The 13602-nt window shown below is 42.3% G+C and overlaps 1 protein-coding gene across 3 annotated transcripts; it reads left to right on the top strand.

The window, feature by feature from the left end:
- Positions 1-57: 57 nt before the first annotated feature.
- Positions 58-12252, top strand: CUNH5orf24 (chromosome unknown C5orf24 homolog). 3 transcript variants are annotated; one of them, XM_017836066.1, is made up of 3 exons: positions 58-117; positions 7594-8023; positions 9874-12252. In XM_017836066.1, the coding sequence occupies exons 2-3, from the start codon at positions 7597-7599 to the stop codon at positions 9912-9914; spliced, it is 468 nt and encodes a 155-aa protein (XP_017691555.1). In that variant the 5' UTR covers positions 58-117; positions 7594-7596; the 3' UTR covers positions 9915-12252. The 3 variants fall into 3 exon arrangements, with proteins under 3 accessions (XP_017691555.1, XP_017691553.1, XP_017691554.1); XM_017836064.1 differs by having other exon boundaries at positions 7594-12252; XM_017836065.1 differs by lacking the exon at positions 58-117 and adding an exon at positions 3777-3903 and having other exon boundaries at positions 7594-12252.
- The last annotated feature ends 1350 nt before the right edge of the window (positions 12253-13602 follow it).

The following is a 13602-nucleotide window of genomic DNA, read 5'->3' as shown; positions in this document are numbered from 1 at the left end:
CCCACCGCGCCCGCCGCCGCAGCGCCGCGCCCGCCCCGCCGCCCCCTCCCTGCAGCGCCCGGCGCGGTGTGGGGAGGCGGCCGCGCCGCCCGCCCGCCGCCCCCCGAGCCCCCGCAGGTAAGTGCGGGCCGGGCCCGCGCGCCCCGGACCCTGCTCCGCGCGGTGGGGAGGCGGCGGGCGGGCAAGATGGAGCCGCGGCCGGCGGGGGAGGGGAGGGGAGCGGAGCGGGGAGGAGAAGAGAGGAGAGGAGAGGAAAGGAAAGCCCCGCTCCGCACCCTCTCCGGCGCTCAGGGGGATCCCGCGCTCCCCTCGCCCCGGGGTGCGGTGCCCGGCCCCGCGGGCCGTGCCAGGGGAGCTCCGTGAGGGGGGCTGTGCGAGGGGAGCTGCGCTATCGCCGCCCGGCCGTGCCCGGGCCGAGGGCCGGGCCCTGCCCCTGCCCCTCGCGCGGCCGCGACCCCCGGGCGGTGCCCCCGCGGCGGCCGGGCCGGGGGAGCTGAGCCGCCCCTTTGTCCCCTGGGCCGGCCCGCGGCCGCTCCAGGTGCGGCTCGGCCCTTCTGCCGCTCTCCAGCTGCGCCCGGGGATTGTTCACTGCCCTCGGCACCCACAGCCCCGGGCGTGGGGATGGGGGGGGGTGTGCAGGGCTTTTCACTTAGAGCGTATTCCCACTAGCGTGTGGGGTCTGGATGCGTTCGTACAGCCCATGGATGTATTTCCTGGCGTGCCCAAGTAGCGGATGCCTTGGCTCACCTGCAGGTCGGGGTACCTGGAGAGCCTCGCTGTGTTCCTGCTGTGCCTCTTTGCGTTCTCGCATAACGCGTGGCACTGCTGTGTATTCTTGTGGATAGTTACGGATAGTTTAGTACAGCCTTGTTTGTGCATAGTCTTTCTGGGGCAATTAATTTTGTGAATAGCTGCACCTTTAATTTGCACGTAGTTCTCTCTGGATATCTCTCTAAAGAAAGTAACAGTTATTTTGACCCATGTGGTTTTTATTTTTGTAAAATGAAAGAGTAGGAGGAGCACTCAAGTTAATATATTTATTAAATTATTGCTTTTTTCTATTTCAGTCTTCAGATACCACGATTTCTGTTACAACTCTTTTTTTTGTGTGTATCTTTATCCATACTCTTCAGGTTTTAGATGTAACCTTAAACAAAACGAGCTGTGCGTGTTTGTCCTTTGACTGTTGTTGAACAGATTCAACAAGTGGATTTTGTCTTTCTGCAGTGTCACAAAAACGTGCTGCACTGGCTGTGTTTTTGGGTGTGTGGACAGGTGTCCAGAGCCCCTTTGCACTCTTGGGGGGTTTGCACCAGCGTCCAGAACATTTTGTACCAGTCCTGTCACAGAGAAACACTGTGAAAAAGCACATCAGGGAGGAGAAGCTGGATCCCTCTCTTAAGCTTCTGAACCCTTTTGTGGGAGCAGGCTGGGGAAAGAGGAGAGGGTAGGTGAGAACACCCACTGAGATGAATGAGCAGCTCTTACCTCTCCAAGCTGTTGTTCTAGACTGCAGCAAGGTCTGTTCCCTGGGGAGAGGAGCGGTGGGCGAGAACACCCACAGAGATGAATAAGCATCTCCAGCTCCTCAAAGCCCTTGTTCTAGGCTATAGCAAGGGCTGCTCCAGTTTACTTGGGAATAGCTCCTTGAGGTGAATGGACAGTTCACAAATACTAATAATCCTTTCTTCATAAAGATCCACCTCTACCTGCTCCATCATTCATATGCATATTTGGTTTGCCTTGAAGTTTGGTAATTACAGAACCACAGAATAATCAGGGTGCAGTTTCACTGTACTCTCCACAGCCAGTCTGTCTGGCCTGGTTGCTGCGCTGCTCCATCCCCAGCTGTGGGGTTTTTCCCCAACCCTCGTTCCCTGCGCTGCCATCCAGGATTTCTGAGTCCATTAAGACCATGGTTTTGAGGCCTGGTTTGTTTTTTTGTTTTTTTTTCAGTAACAGGGACCAGGGAATGGGTCAGTGGCAACCATTGGGTAACGTGGCTTAGGCTGACCTGGGACCTCAGTCTGTCTCTGTGCTAATGGAAATGTGTATTTCTGTTCCTTTCTTGCCCACAAACTGTTGCTTTTGCCTTCTTGTTGGATTAGTTTTCACCTGGATCAGATAGATCCCTGGTGTTGATTTGCCCTGCTCTTGCACAATAGTTGGTGTTGGCACAAGGAATGGGAATGTGGGAGCAGAGGAAAGGGCAAGATTGTCCCGTTCAGAAAGTGTGGATTCAGAGTGGTTTCTATTGATTATGAAACCAAACTCTCAGTTGTGTCAGTGTAACTGGAGGTGCTCAGGTAATTAAATCATTGATACCATCTTCCTTAATTTTTGTGAAGCTGTCTTAACCCTTTTAAGTGTCCTGTTCCTCATCATCGTATATGATCTTAGTTTTGGGGTGGGAAGAAGTCAGCTGACGTCCTTGCTGATGTTAGCATGGAGTGAAACTCTGCCCTTGGATATGACTTGTTTGTTTTTTAGGGTTAGAAAGCCTCACGATTACTTGTTTGCCTGGTTTTGCAATCAAATCATGAATGAACCCTAAAAGTTCAGTTTATTTGACACTCAGCCTTGCTGGTGCTTGCCAACACCAACTCTTTGTGAGAGCAACTGAGCTCTGTCTGTATGACAAAGCTGGTGCTTAGGCTCTGGAGAGAATTGTTTCTCCAAGGGTGTCTGAGTCAAAACCCTTGAACTCCCGAGGGCACAGAGGAGCACCCAGGGTTGCAGGGTGAGGAGCAGGAATCACAGACCTTGGTGAGGGGGAAGTCTCCCCCTCTGCCTGGCACGACTGGGAAAGAGGAATTTGAACTCTATCTTCACGTAAGAAAATTACCCTGGGTCAGGGGGGGAAGGACCATACTTGTAAGTTCTTGTATTGCTTGTGGAACTCTTAATTTCTTAGTGTTTTTGCACTAAGAGTAATTGAGATAGAAACTGTTTCCAGAACTGTATTGACTCTTCAATCTGCAGTCGCATGTTGTCACATAGTAGCTCTAAGAAGTCACTCCTCTGTAAAGAGATTATTTCTTATATTTTGGCAGTTTTTAATATATTTTACTTAGTGTCAGATGGTGAGAAAAATCATACTGACTTTGGAAAGGGCTTCATAAGCACAGTGTGGAGAAACTGGTTATCATGCTTCACAAGTAGATTAGATTTCAATTGTAGGTTCAGGTGTTAGTGTATGTTGTGCCACTGATAAAATTTCATACTTAGTATTTTAAAAATATTTATATTTAGAGGAATGCTCAAAGTAAGGTGCAACTTCATGAAAGCAAGCAGTTAGAGGATTTTAAAAATTGGGTAAGGCCCTACTTTAGTTAACGTGTAGAAAAGGAGCTGACAGTAAATTGACATTTAAATTGATAAATTCATTCATTCTTTTCAGTGAGTGATGAAAGGATTTCTCACACATACTGTCCTACAAGGGAAGAATAGAATTCATGCCATATCTCTGTTGCAGTCTTGAAAGGGGTAATATTCTTGCTGCTGCTGCTGCTCAAACCCCCCTGCAAAGCAGTGGAGCCCTTTGCAGTTCCCCAGGGCCTGCAGCCCCTGTGCCGAGGAACGGGGCACAGAGAGCCCTTTATGGGAGATCCCAAACAGAGCCCGGCCTGTGCTCGCTCCAGGCCTTCAGAGAACTGTGCACAAATGATACTTGTAGCTGCTCGTGTCGTTCTGTAGCTGTCACATACTTTGTGTGTGTTGGATGGTGATGAAAATGTACTGCTACAGCCCCCTGCAGCTGCACCGACCCTGCTGAAACTATTGCAAGCTCAGCGCTGAAAACCTCTAAAAAACGAGTGGGATTTACGTGCATTAAAAGCAAAATTGTCCTGTTGGCAAGAGGAGTTTACCTTTCCTGGTGTTCATCATTTGGAAAACTGTAATGTAGGTGTACTTCCAGTTTTGTTCCATTTTGCTCTGATTCTCATGTGTTTTATCAGAGGTCAGAAGCACTTGCTGAGTCAGGCCTGCTCTGGAGCTCACCAGGCCACAGAGCACAGGCTGGGCTGGGTGAGAGCAGAGCAGTTGTGCTGCTTATGTTGGAACTGATTATTCTGCTCAGTGCAAATGATGGGTCACAGGTCCAGTACTCAGTATAAACCAGCTACTCAGCAAGTGCCTGTTCTGGGGGGCTTGAGAGCTTCTCTGCTCATCAAAGGTTTCACCTTGTCTGTGCTGGCAGCTGAATTCTGCCCACAAAGAAGACAAAGGGCATGATATTTGAAAGCCAAAGACAGCATCACATTGCAACCTGAGAGGGTTGTGTAATGTAATTTTGTGTAATGTAATTTTATGTAATGTCGTTTGAGTAGCTTTGATCTTAAAATTTTGTGTAGTGAACAAACCACGAATGGGGATTTTCTGCAGGGTTTCAAGCCTGGAGAGCACTGGGCCATATCAGTCCTGGGAGCCTTAGCAGCTGTAAGCTCGAGCTGTATGGTATATTAACCTGCATTTAGGGTACAGGGAGGGGTCATTGCCATGTCCAGACATCCCCCTGCAGCAAAGCTTTGAGTCCCACCTGGATGGTCCCCTTTCTTTCTAGCTTCTGTGCTTTGTTGCATGGGAAGCTCTAGTGCTGCCTCTCTTTTCCCAAAGCCAGCTTATCCGGTGTCTCCTCCCTTTCCTAGCATTTCTGTAGATATAAATTACCAGATAGAAAAAGATCCATACAGAAAATCCTCTGCAGACACTTTCCAGTAAGATTCATTTCAAAATATGACTAAATTTCTTTCCTGCAGTGCCTCATCTTAACTATTTGTTTATTCAGAGAGTCAGTTGAATCAGTTTAAAAACTGATTTAAGTAAACTGTTGCAAATATTTTTATGTGTCTATTTACAGGTTTTAAAACAAGCAAGTTCTATTTTGTTGGAAACTTTTCTGGTGGGTTTTATTCAAGAATGCTTGCACACAAAGTTGTGTGTGTTTGGCTATACAATTTAGCTAGAGTGTGATTTTTAAATTGGCATAGCTTTGCATTTTATACCAATTCTCCTTTATACTGTATATCTCCCTGCCAAGAAACCTGCTTCCACTCTACAGATAGACTCACTGCATTCTTTTATTCCCTGCTGTAATGTGAATGAAGTAAAGCTGTGCTGGAGATGGCCATGTTAGGGTAATTAAGCTCGATTACAGATTTCCTTTTCAAAACTTTTCCAAAAAAAAAAAGTCTTAAATCAAAAAACACAGAATAGAAACCTTGGCTACTACTTGAAATTTTCATGGTTTGATGAAAAATGGTGTCGGGAGGGGGAAAAGCATTAAAAAAAAAATCCCATTGGCAGCTTTCCACCGAGATTTGGGTTTGTTTAAGCTTCCTCTTGTAAGAAGTTTTAAACAGTTACTGATTTGTACATCTTTCTTCGTTCATCCATTCCAGTGATACTGGTTGTTGCCAGATGGAAGGTAAACCAGCGTCAGCCAGGTCTTGTGTGTGAAGTTAGAGTTCCTTGAGAGCTCTCAGTGGTATTACAGCAGACACAAAACACATGCTTGTGGTGATGGAGCTCCAGCGTTTGGCAGTTACAGCAGAATGTATTCCCTGTCTTGGAGTACCTGTGATGGTTCTCCCCTGGAAAGATTGATGCTATCTGTCGAAAAATCACCCCCCACCCCTGAGTGGAACGAGGAGAAAAAGCAGAGAATAAGAATGTAACATAGACAGGAACGAGTCTGAGCAGTGGTTGGTCTCATGAGAAATACCAGGGGCCCCTGCTCTATTCAGTGCCTTCTCCCAGCTCTGGTGTGTTCCTTGGATACTGGGCAGCTGAACTGATGCTTCTTTGTGGCAGTTGAGCTTGGAGCAGCATTTTGGGGCCAAAGCCAGTATTCCTGTGTTTAAAATGAGTCCTGAGACAAGAATGCTGCTCCACCACTCAGAGTGTCTCTGGAGTACCAACAAACAGCTGAACAGCCTTTCAGGGCTGCTGGGCTTCACTGTCTCCGCAGCAAAAGGACCTTATTAGAACCCTCATGTTTGCAATTACATATCATGAAAAATCTCTGGTATTTTTTGTGATATTGCAGGCCCTTTTCTAGTGGGGTTACGGAAACGTAACATTTTTTGGACTGCTAATTGTGGAAAACCTTAAGCTTTCTTTTTTATTGCTGCATGGAAAAATCTGTCTGGTCTCTTGACCTGAGCTTATTTCCTTTGTCCTTTGCTAAGCACAGGCTTGCAAATTATTCTTAGTTGTTTGTTTGCTAGTTAACACCTGCAGTAACAGTGGTTTCACTTTGCTCTACTGTACCCTGTGCAACACACCAGCATTGTAGCACTTGGATTATCTCTGCTAGAACATCTAATATTTAAACTGTATTATTATCATAATTTCACTATTTGACATACATTCATATATTTGCACAAGAGTAATGCACACTGCAATGTGCATTTGACAAGCCAGAGTAGATTGAGTGTTCCAACAGGGAATGTATCCTTTGCAATCAGGAGAAAAGAGCACGGGGATTTACTCCAGGGTAAATAGACTGTCTCTGCTGTGTGCTTTCTCTCTGGCTGGGAGGAGACATTCATAACTGCCAAATAAATTCAGTAATCAATGGTAGAGTGTAAAAGGTGTTGTTGTAGGTGCTATTCCAGAGCTGTTGCAGGGAAAATGTAATAAATCTTCCAGACTTTGTCTACTAGAGGAATTTACCATGGGAAGAAGTATTTGGTGTCCTAAGTGTGGCTGTAGGGCACAGAAATACTGTGATGGGCCAGATATTTATTGGCTTAATCTTGTCTTCAGCATGGGTAAATATTGCTATCTTAAACTGAGTATTTGCAGCTATTTAAATTGTAGAACCAATATAGTTGAGTGGGTGAAAATATAATTTTATTTCCCGGAGTTGTTACCTCAGTGTTGGCATTACCAGCAATTTGTACGTGCTCTCCTCACTAGGACAGCACTGGCATTTTTGCAATCCAGCACCTTCTGCTTCGTTACAGATTCATTTCATCCCTCTGCTTTCCCAATTATGGCACCATTGCCTTGCTGAATTACCTGTTTCTTTCTCTGACACTGATTGTGACATGAGATTACAGAACTGATTAGCACTTTATTGTTTTGCTTCAGTTAAACAAACATAAAAATCTTTAGGACCCTATATTTAGTAAAACAAGAGTGTGATACATTATCTCTCCTTGGCTGAGTCACAGGTTAATCTTAGAACTAGAACAAGTAAAATTTAGATGAGATTTGGTTGGAAAGGTTTTGAAATCACGGTGGGTGAGCAAATATTGTATATCTTGGTGCTGAAATGCTCTTGTTGGTTTTTTTTCCACTTACTTCTTCTCTAATAATACCTACCTGAATAATACATGGTTTAAACTGTCCTTTTTAACCACGTTTAAAGGTTACTGTGCAAAACCTCAAGCGAAAGCTTACTAAAACTCATTTTAAAAAGTTATTTACTGGCATTAATACTAAAAATAGACAAAATAGTTTGGAGTAATTCTGAGAAACAGGGGTAGCTCCTGAGAGATTCTCCCTTGTGGAACGCTGACAATTATGATAATAAAAAAATATTATTATATATTGATACATGTTTTTCTCTCTTATTTTTGGTAGAAAATGATGCACCCTGTTGCCAGCAGTAATCCAGCTTTCTGTGGGAGCGGCAAGAGCTCTTGCCTTAACGAGGACAATGTGAGAGCCGCGGATCAGTTCGACCTTTACGCCACCCAGCAGAGCAAGTACGGCCACGCGGTCGCCCACAAACCCATCGCCTGCCAGAGACAGGACGCCCTGAGCGAGTCGCACTTGCAGACCACCAGTGGCAGGAATTTAGAGACAAAAGATGAACTGAAGAAAAAGAAAAACCTCAACCGCTCCGGGAAACGTGGGAGGCCCTCAGGGACCACCAAATCAGCAGGGTACCGGACCAGCACAGGCCGACCCCTGGGGACCACCAAAGCAGCTGGATTTAAGACAAGTCCAGGCAGACCCTTGGGTACAACTAAAGCAGCAGGATACAAAGTCAGCCCAGGCAGACCTCCAGGTAGCATTAAAGCTCTATCACGGCTTGCAAATCTAAATTATACTTGTGGCAGTGCAGCTTTTCCTTACCCTATGGTGCATAACAGAGGAGTACACGCTGCTGGTGAAACTAGTAGCAAAATCAAACAGCCTAATGAATGAAAGGAGGGAATTAGTAACTTCTTACTAATCTGCTTTACGCTGATTTTGGGCATGGTTCTCACGTTTTGTTGTAATGTTTGTCTAAGTCTGGGTTTGTAGATTTTATTTCTATTCAGATAATGCCATAGCCTGTGGGTACAGTTCATAACATTTACAGTCATGATGAGAAGGCTTTGGTTTAAAGGGGCTTTTGTTGGGCTTAAATCATAATTGATAAGAAAGTCTGAAGTGATGAATTACGCCTTGGTGTCAATACTTAGGTAATGTCCATGTCCCTAATTTTACATCCAATTTCTCACAAATCTAGACATGGTGATGCATTAAGTATTTGAAATAAGGAGGACAGAATTAGCTGGCTGATGGATCATGATGTGGCCTGTCCCAAAATAAGCAACTTAGGCAGTTAAGTTCTTACTTGATAAGAAAAATTGATAAAGAAAGCAGCGAGCTACGTTTTCCACTTCTGCAGGAGCCTCTACGGACCTCAAATAGATACTTAAAAAGTAAATGAAAAAACCCCAGCCTTTTCTTTTTAAGGTGATTTCAGGTGGCTTTTGTTTCCGGAGTTGTAGCATTAAGTGAATTACAACTAATGCTCCAAAAATATTTTTGAAGATACTAGAGAGACCTGAGCATTTGTACAGTGTGTTACAGCTTCACAGCCTTACTAAGACAAGTTAATTTGCCTTTGGGTGAGAGCTGTTCTTTTAGTTACACTGTCACTGCTGTGTAATTGTGAAATGCCTAATAGTACATATACCAAACCACAAATAATTCTTTGAGATTTGAAATATTTCATAAGAAATTAAGTACTGTTCATTCTGGTTAGGCACTTGGTTAATATTAAGCAGTAAGTTCTTAAATCTGTAAATAGCTATTTACGCTGGCTTTGGCCTTTAAAACCTGTGCTTAGATGGCGACAGTTTAATAGCTTTTAAAGTATTAACCTATAATGTTTACAAATTAAACTTTTTAAATAGACACTGTTGCCAAATTTTTAGACTCAATTTTGCCAGATATTCCTGGAAATACAATTATTTCGTTGTTTGACACTTATAGTATATTTAAGTTATGTAAGCTTATATATCTACCAAAGGACACCATTTTCATGATTTATAAAGGCAAACTGTATAGCTGATGCAAACAGGATACAGTTTACTGCACTGCTACACCCCAGATACAGAGTAATTCATCTATGCATGAAAGCTGGAAAAAAAATGTTAACTATAAATACCTTTCTTGACTCAAACTAAAACCTTCCTTCCTCCCAAAAGAACTGCTCCATTTTTCAACTGGGTGTGTTTAATTTTTTTTTTAAGTGTGAGAGAGTGTGTGAATGTGTAAAATACTTTCATCTAGACTTCAAAAAAGTCAGTCCTCAATGTTGCATATTCTTGGTCCTAAATTTATTTTACTGAAATTAAAGCTTTTTTTTTTTAATCTGGAAGAAAGTTTACATTTAAGTCATTTCACATATAAAATGACTTTGTGATAAATTTGTAGCTTGAAATATCTGGGGAGGGGGGAGTCTGCAGATTTGGGGGAGCATAATAATTTGGGTTAATTGAGCTTGTGCTAAATGGATAACGATGCTGATAATTTTTGTTAACATAAATGTTATTCTGGCCTGCTGTCATTTTGATGAGACCTCTTGATTTCAGTGTTGACAATTTAAGAAACAGATGTCATGTTTCATACCTTTTTTATCAGGAAAAAAGCAGCAAGCCTTCAGGTGTTCCAGTGATGCCTAACACATATTGAGCTGGACTTTTGCTGTACTTTACAATAGGTGTGTTGAATGGTTTTGGGGGAACTGTGTATGCACTGGCAACTAAGACAATGAACCTCAACTTATACTGGATGGCTCCTTAGTCGGTAGATGAACTAATGGCAGCTAAACTGCTACTAAGGAATAGTTTCTTCATGCTGAAGCTCTGAAATCCAGTTGTACCTTCTGTTCCTCAGCAAACTCTCCAGTCTGACCTTTAGCAGCCTCTCTCAGAACGATGTAACTTCTGACACGTGCAAATGCTAACGTGAGCTCATTCACCCTCAGGATCTGTGTTGTGGTGGCTGTTTTTAATCAGATGATTTTTCAACTAAAGACTGCTTTAAGTTCTTTCCTGAACTCAGCTGGGCAAGCAGTCCTCTTCAGCTGAATGTATCACTGCAGGAGTGTCACACCTCGCTGGCAAGGAACGTGTTGCATGTCACCACTGTCCCTTGGGGAAACTCCACTCCTTACCTCCTCCTGTTTATCCTGTTGGCTCCTGCTCCGTTCCTCACTTGTGCATCCACTCAATGGTGCTGTGCTGTGTGTCAGGAGATAATGCAGATGTATTGCTGTTCTGCTAGTATAATTTGTATTCAAGTATGCTGATGAAATAATGAAATCACCTAAGCAATTTCTGTTCATTACAGTGTTTATTAATTATATCAGATGGAATATAATCCCAGTAAAAACTAATTAATGTTGTCAGTTGTGAAATGATGAGCATCAAGTAGAAAAGTGTTCAGAGTCTGTAATGGGCTGCTTGGCACTCCAGATTTAGGAAGGAGACCAGAAGTGCACTGCTGGGCACTTCCTAATCTGCTCTGTTTTATATCTGACTGGAGTTTACTGGTGCCCTGCAGTGAGGGGAAGGAAAAAGAGGATAAGAGATTCAAAGTGACTAGAAATGGAATTTTCAAATACTCCTGCTCTTCCTATGTGTACCCTGCAGAATACATTGTGCTTTTTTCAACACTTTTCTTTCCATGAGAAACACTGAAACAGCATGTTAATGCCTAAACTTTATTAGTACCAATGGGAAAACTGGCCTTTTCCCCCATAGTATGAAAACATTACTTGTAAGGTAAATTGCTTATTTTATATTATATATCATAATTCAGCTATTCATAAGCTAGGATCACTGTTGTGTGTTAACACTGTTCAGAAGACCGACATGTCAAGTTTGGGTTTTAATAATTTCTTTTAATGATCAAGTTTCTAACGTCTTATTTATACATAAATGAAGTGTATTAGCTTGCTATTATTCCTTAATGATGCTATACAAGTTCACTGTTTAATATACATATAGTAACTACTATTCATTTTCTGATTAAATTTACTTAAACTTTAAAACCAAATAATTTTGCTACTATAAAGTCTTGCACTGGACAGATTCAAGATGCTAGCACCATATTTTGGCAGAAAAAAGTCAGATACCATCAGAAGCAGCTGACTTTGATATCAAAGATAGTATTTTTGAAATCAGCACTTAGCTTTGTCATTAAAGCAATGTTCTTTATATCTTGGATTTAGTTTGAACTAATGGAAATAACTAGAGCCATTAAAGATCTCTCTTCTGAATGAATATATTTTCATTTTGTCTGAAGGATCTTAGAGTTCAGTCAGGACAAGACCAAGCATTGTCAGTGAAGAGTGATGTGTCTGTGAAAAGAATTACCTGGAACTACAAAACACAGAGTAATTCAGATGAGAATTAACTCCCTCCCCCATTTTTGAAGAGCTTTAAAAGGCAGAGCAATGTGAAGTCATTTGTGTGATGGTTTCATTAGCTGTGACTCTGCTGTTCTTTGTTATATGTATAATAATGTTTCACACTATCCTTAGAGTTGACAGTTGAAACAGCTGATAACAATCATAAATACTTGGAACTGCAAACTTCATTTCTGACCACAAAAGAAGTTTATTCTTCTCTATTTTAATGCATATATTTTAACACTGCTTAAATATATTTATGACTTTAGTAGAGATTAGACCTTTCTCCTTGTGATTTTTTTTTCCCAAATAGAAAAATCTATATTCTAAAATTTGAACCACTTTCTGATACTATAAGCTTTCATCATTTCCTTTTCCACAGGTTTACTTTGGGGGAAACAATAATCTGTTAAATAACTAGTATTATCAGCACCCTGTCCTCTGCTGTAAAAAGCCTGATTAGATACTGTGTATGTTTTTATGTCCATGAACTTGAGCTACTCGTGTGCAATTATGTGTATGGGAATGGAGTAGTGTTCATGATCTGTATTTACATCATCATATGGATGTATATTTATTAATAAAGTTAATACTTTAAAACCTAACCATTTTTTCCCTGTTGTTTTTTTTTAATATCTTATAAATTCTGGCTGAAGATCCCTGTTGACTGTTACCTGCTTGTTACAGGCAAGTTACATATATTTGCATGAAGGCAAAAAGCCTCTATGGATGGCAAGATGTCAGGAAATGTTGCTCATTTTTTAATGAACTGAAAACACTGCGACAGTAACTTAATTGTTCTTGTCCTTTCTCTCAGATGGAAGAGGGGAGGAAAGGAGTTATAGCCATATATGGGTAAATAGGAAGCTGCTAACTTTTTTTTTTTCCTTTTCTGCACATGGAAATCAGTTTGCAAGTACTCAGAAATGAAACTTTTCATGGAATGGTGGTCATTAGTCATTATTCTGTGATGAATAAAATGTCCTTATCCCTGTATGGCAGCAATATTCCAGTTTATCTCTGTTGGTAAGATGTGCTCTGCATACCACTCGATGCCTCTTTTTAATTTTTTTAATCTTATTTTTTTTCCTCTTCGCTGAAGTGTCTCAATAACTTTGGGGCAGACAGACAGTGCTACCTACCAGAAGCTGCAATCCAGACTCCCAGGTCTGCATCCTCCCCTTGTTTTCCAGCACCCTTTTTCTCTTCCATGAACTTCAGAAGGCCTTGAATACATCTGGGGTTGGGACATTCCAAATGGCAGTTGCAGTTATTTTGCAGACTTTTTGCTTTTACCTGAAAAGGACATCTGATGCCTTGTTTGTTTGTGTGGGTTTTTTGTTTTGTTTGGGGTTTTGCTTGTTTGTTTGGCTTTTTTTTGTTGGTGATTCTGGTAATGCTAAATATTTGGCTTTCAAAGTGACTGGATATGTTCAGAACAGAGTTCAGCTTCAGTCTGCTACATCCTGCTCTAAAAATCAGTTCCTGGATGTGATTCTTGAGCAAAATGGATTATTTTCTTGGTTCTAAGGAAACCTGAAGTATTAGCTATTAAATCACACAAATGATATCATAGAAGAATACAGGCTTTTCAGCTCAACTGCTTCCATGGCTGCTGTGTTCCCTGCCATGGAGGGAAGGATGGAGGCTGCAGGGCAGGCTGTTCCCTCAGTGCACACCTGGTGTGGTTTCTGATGACAGTTTATGATTTATTCATGCTGACAAACTGGCAGTGGTGGGGTATCAGCTACACAAGATGGACATCTTCAGAGAGTCTGAGATGGTTCTGTCTCTTAATAATTTCAGATTTCTATATGGTGAGACAGCAGGGCTTGTTCTGGGGCTGGACTGGCATTTTTATTTTTGGTACCTGGTGTTACTGAGCTGTCCAGCTGCATAAGTCTCAGGTGCACAAATACCCACCAAGTTCTCATGGGTGCAGAAAGACTCATGTT

Source organism: Lepidothrix coronata, unplaced genomic scaffold, assembly GCF_001604755.1.
Source record: "Lepidothrix coronata isolate B3197 unplaced genomic scaffold, Lepidothrix_coronata-1.0 Scaffold269, whole genome shotgun sequence".
NCBI lineage: Eukaryota > Metazoa > Chordata > Aves > Passeriformes > Pipridae > Lepidothrix > Lepidothrix coronata.
Note: the sequence above shows the minus strand (reverse complement) of the source record. Positions and strands in the feature narration are given on the sequence as shown.

Excerpts from the sequence above, each read along its gene's own strand:
- CUNH5orf24 (XM_017836064.1), top strand. The coding sequence starts at position 7,597 with ATGATGCACCCTGTTGCCAGCAGTAATCCAGCTTTCTGTGGGAGCGGC.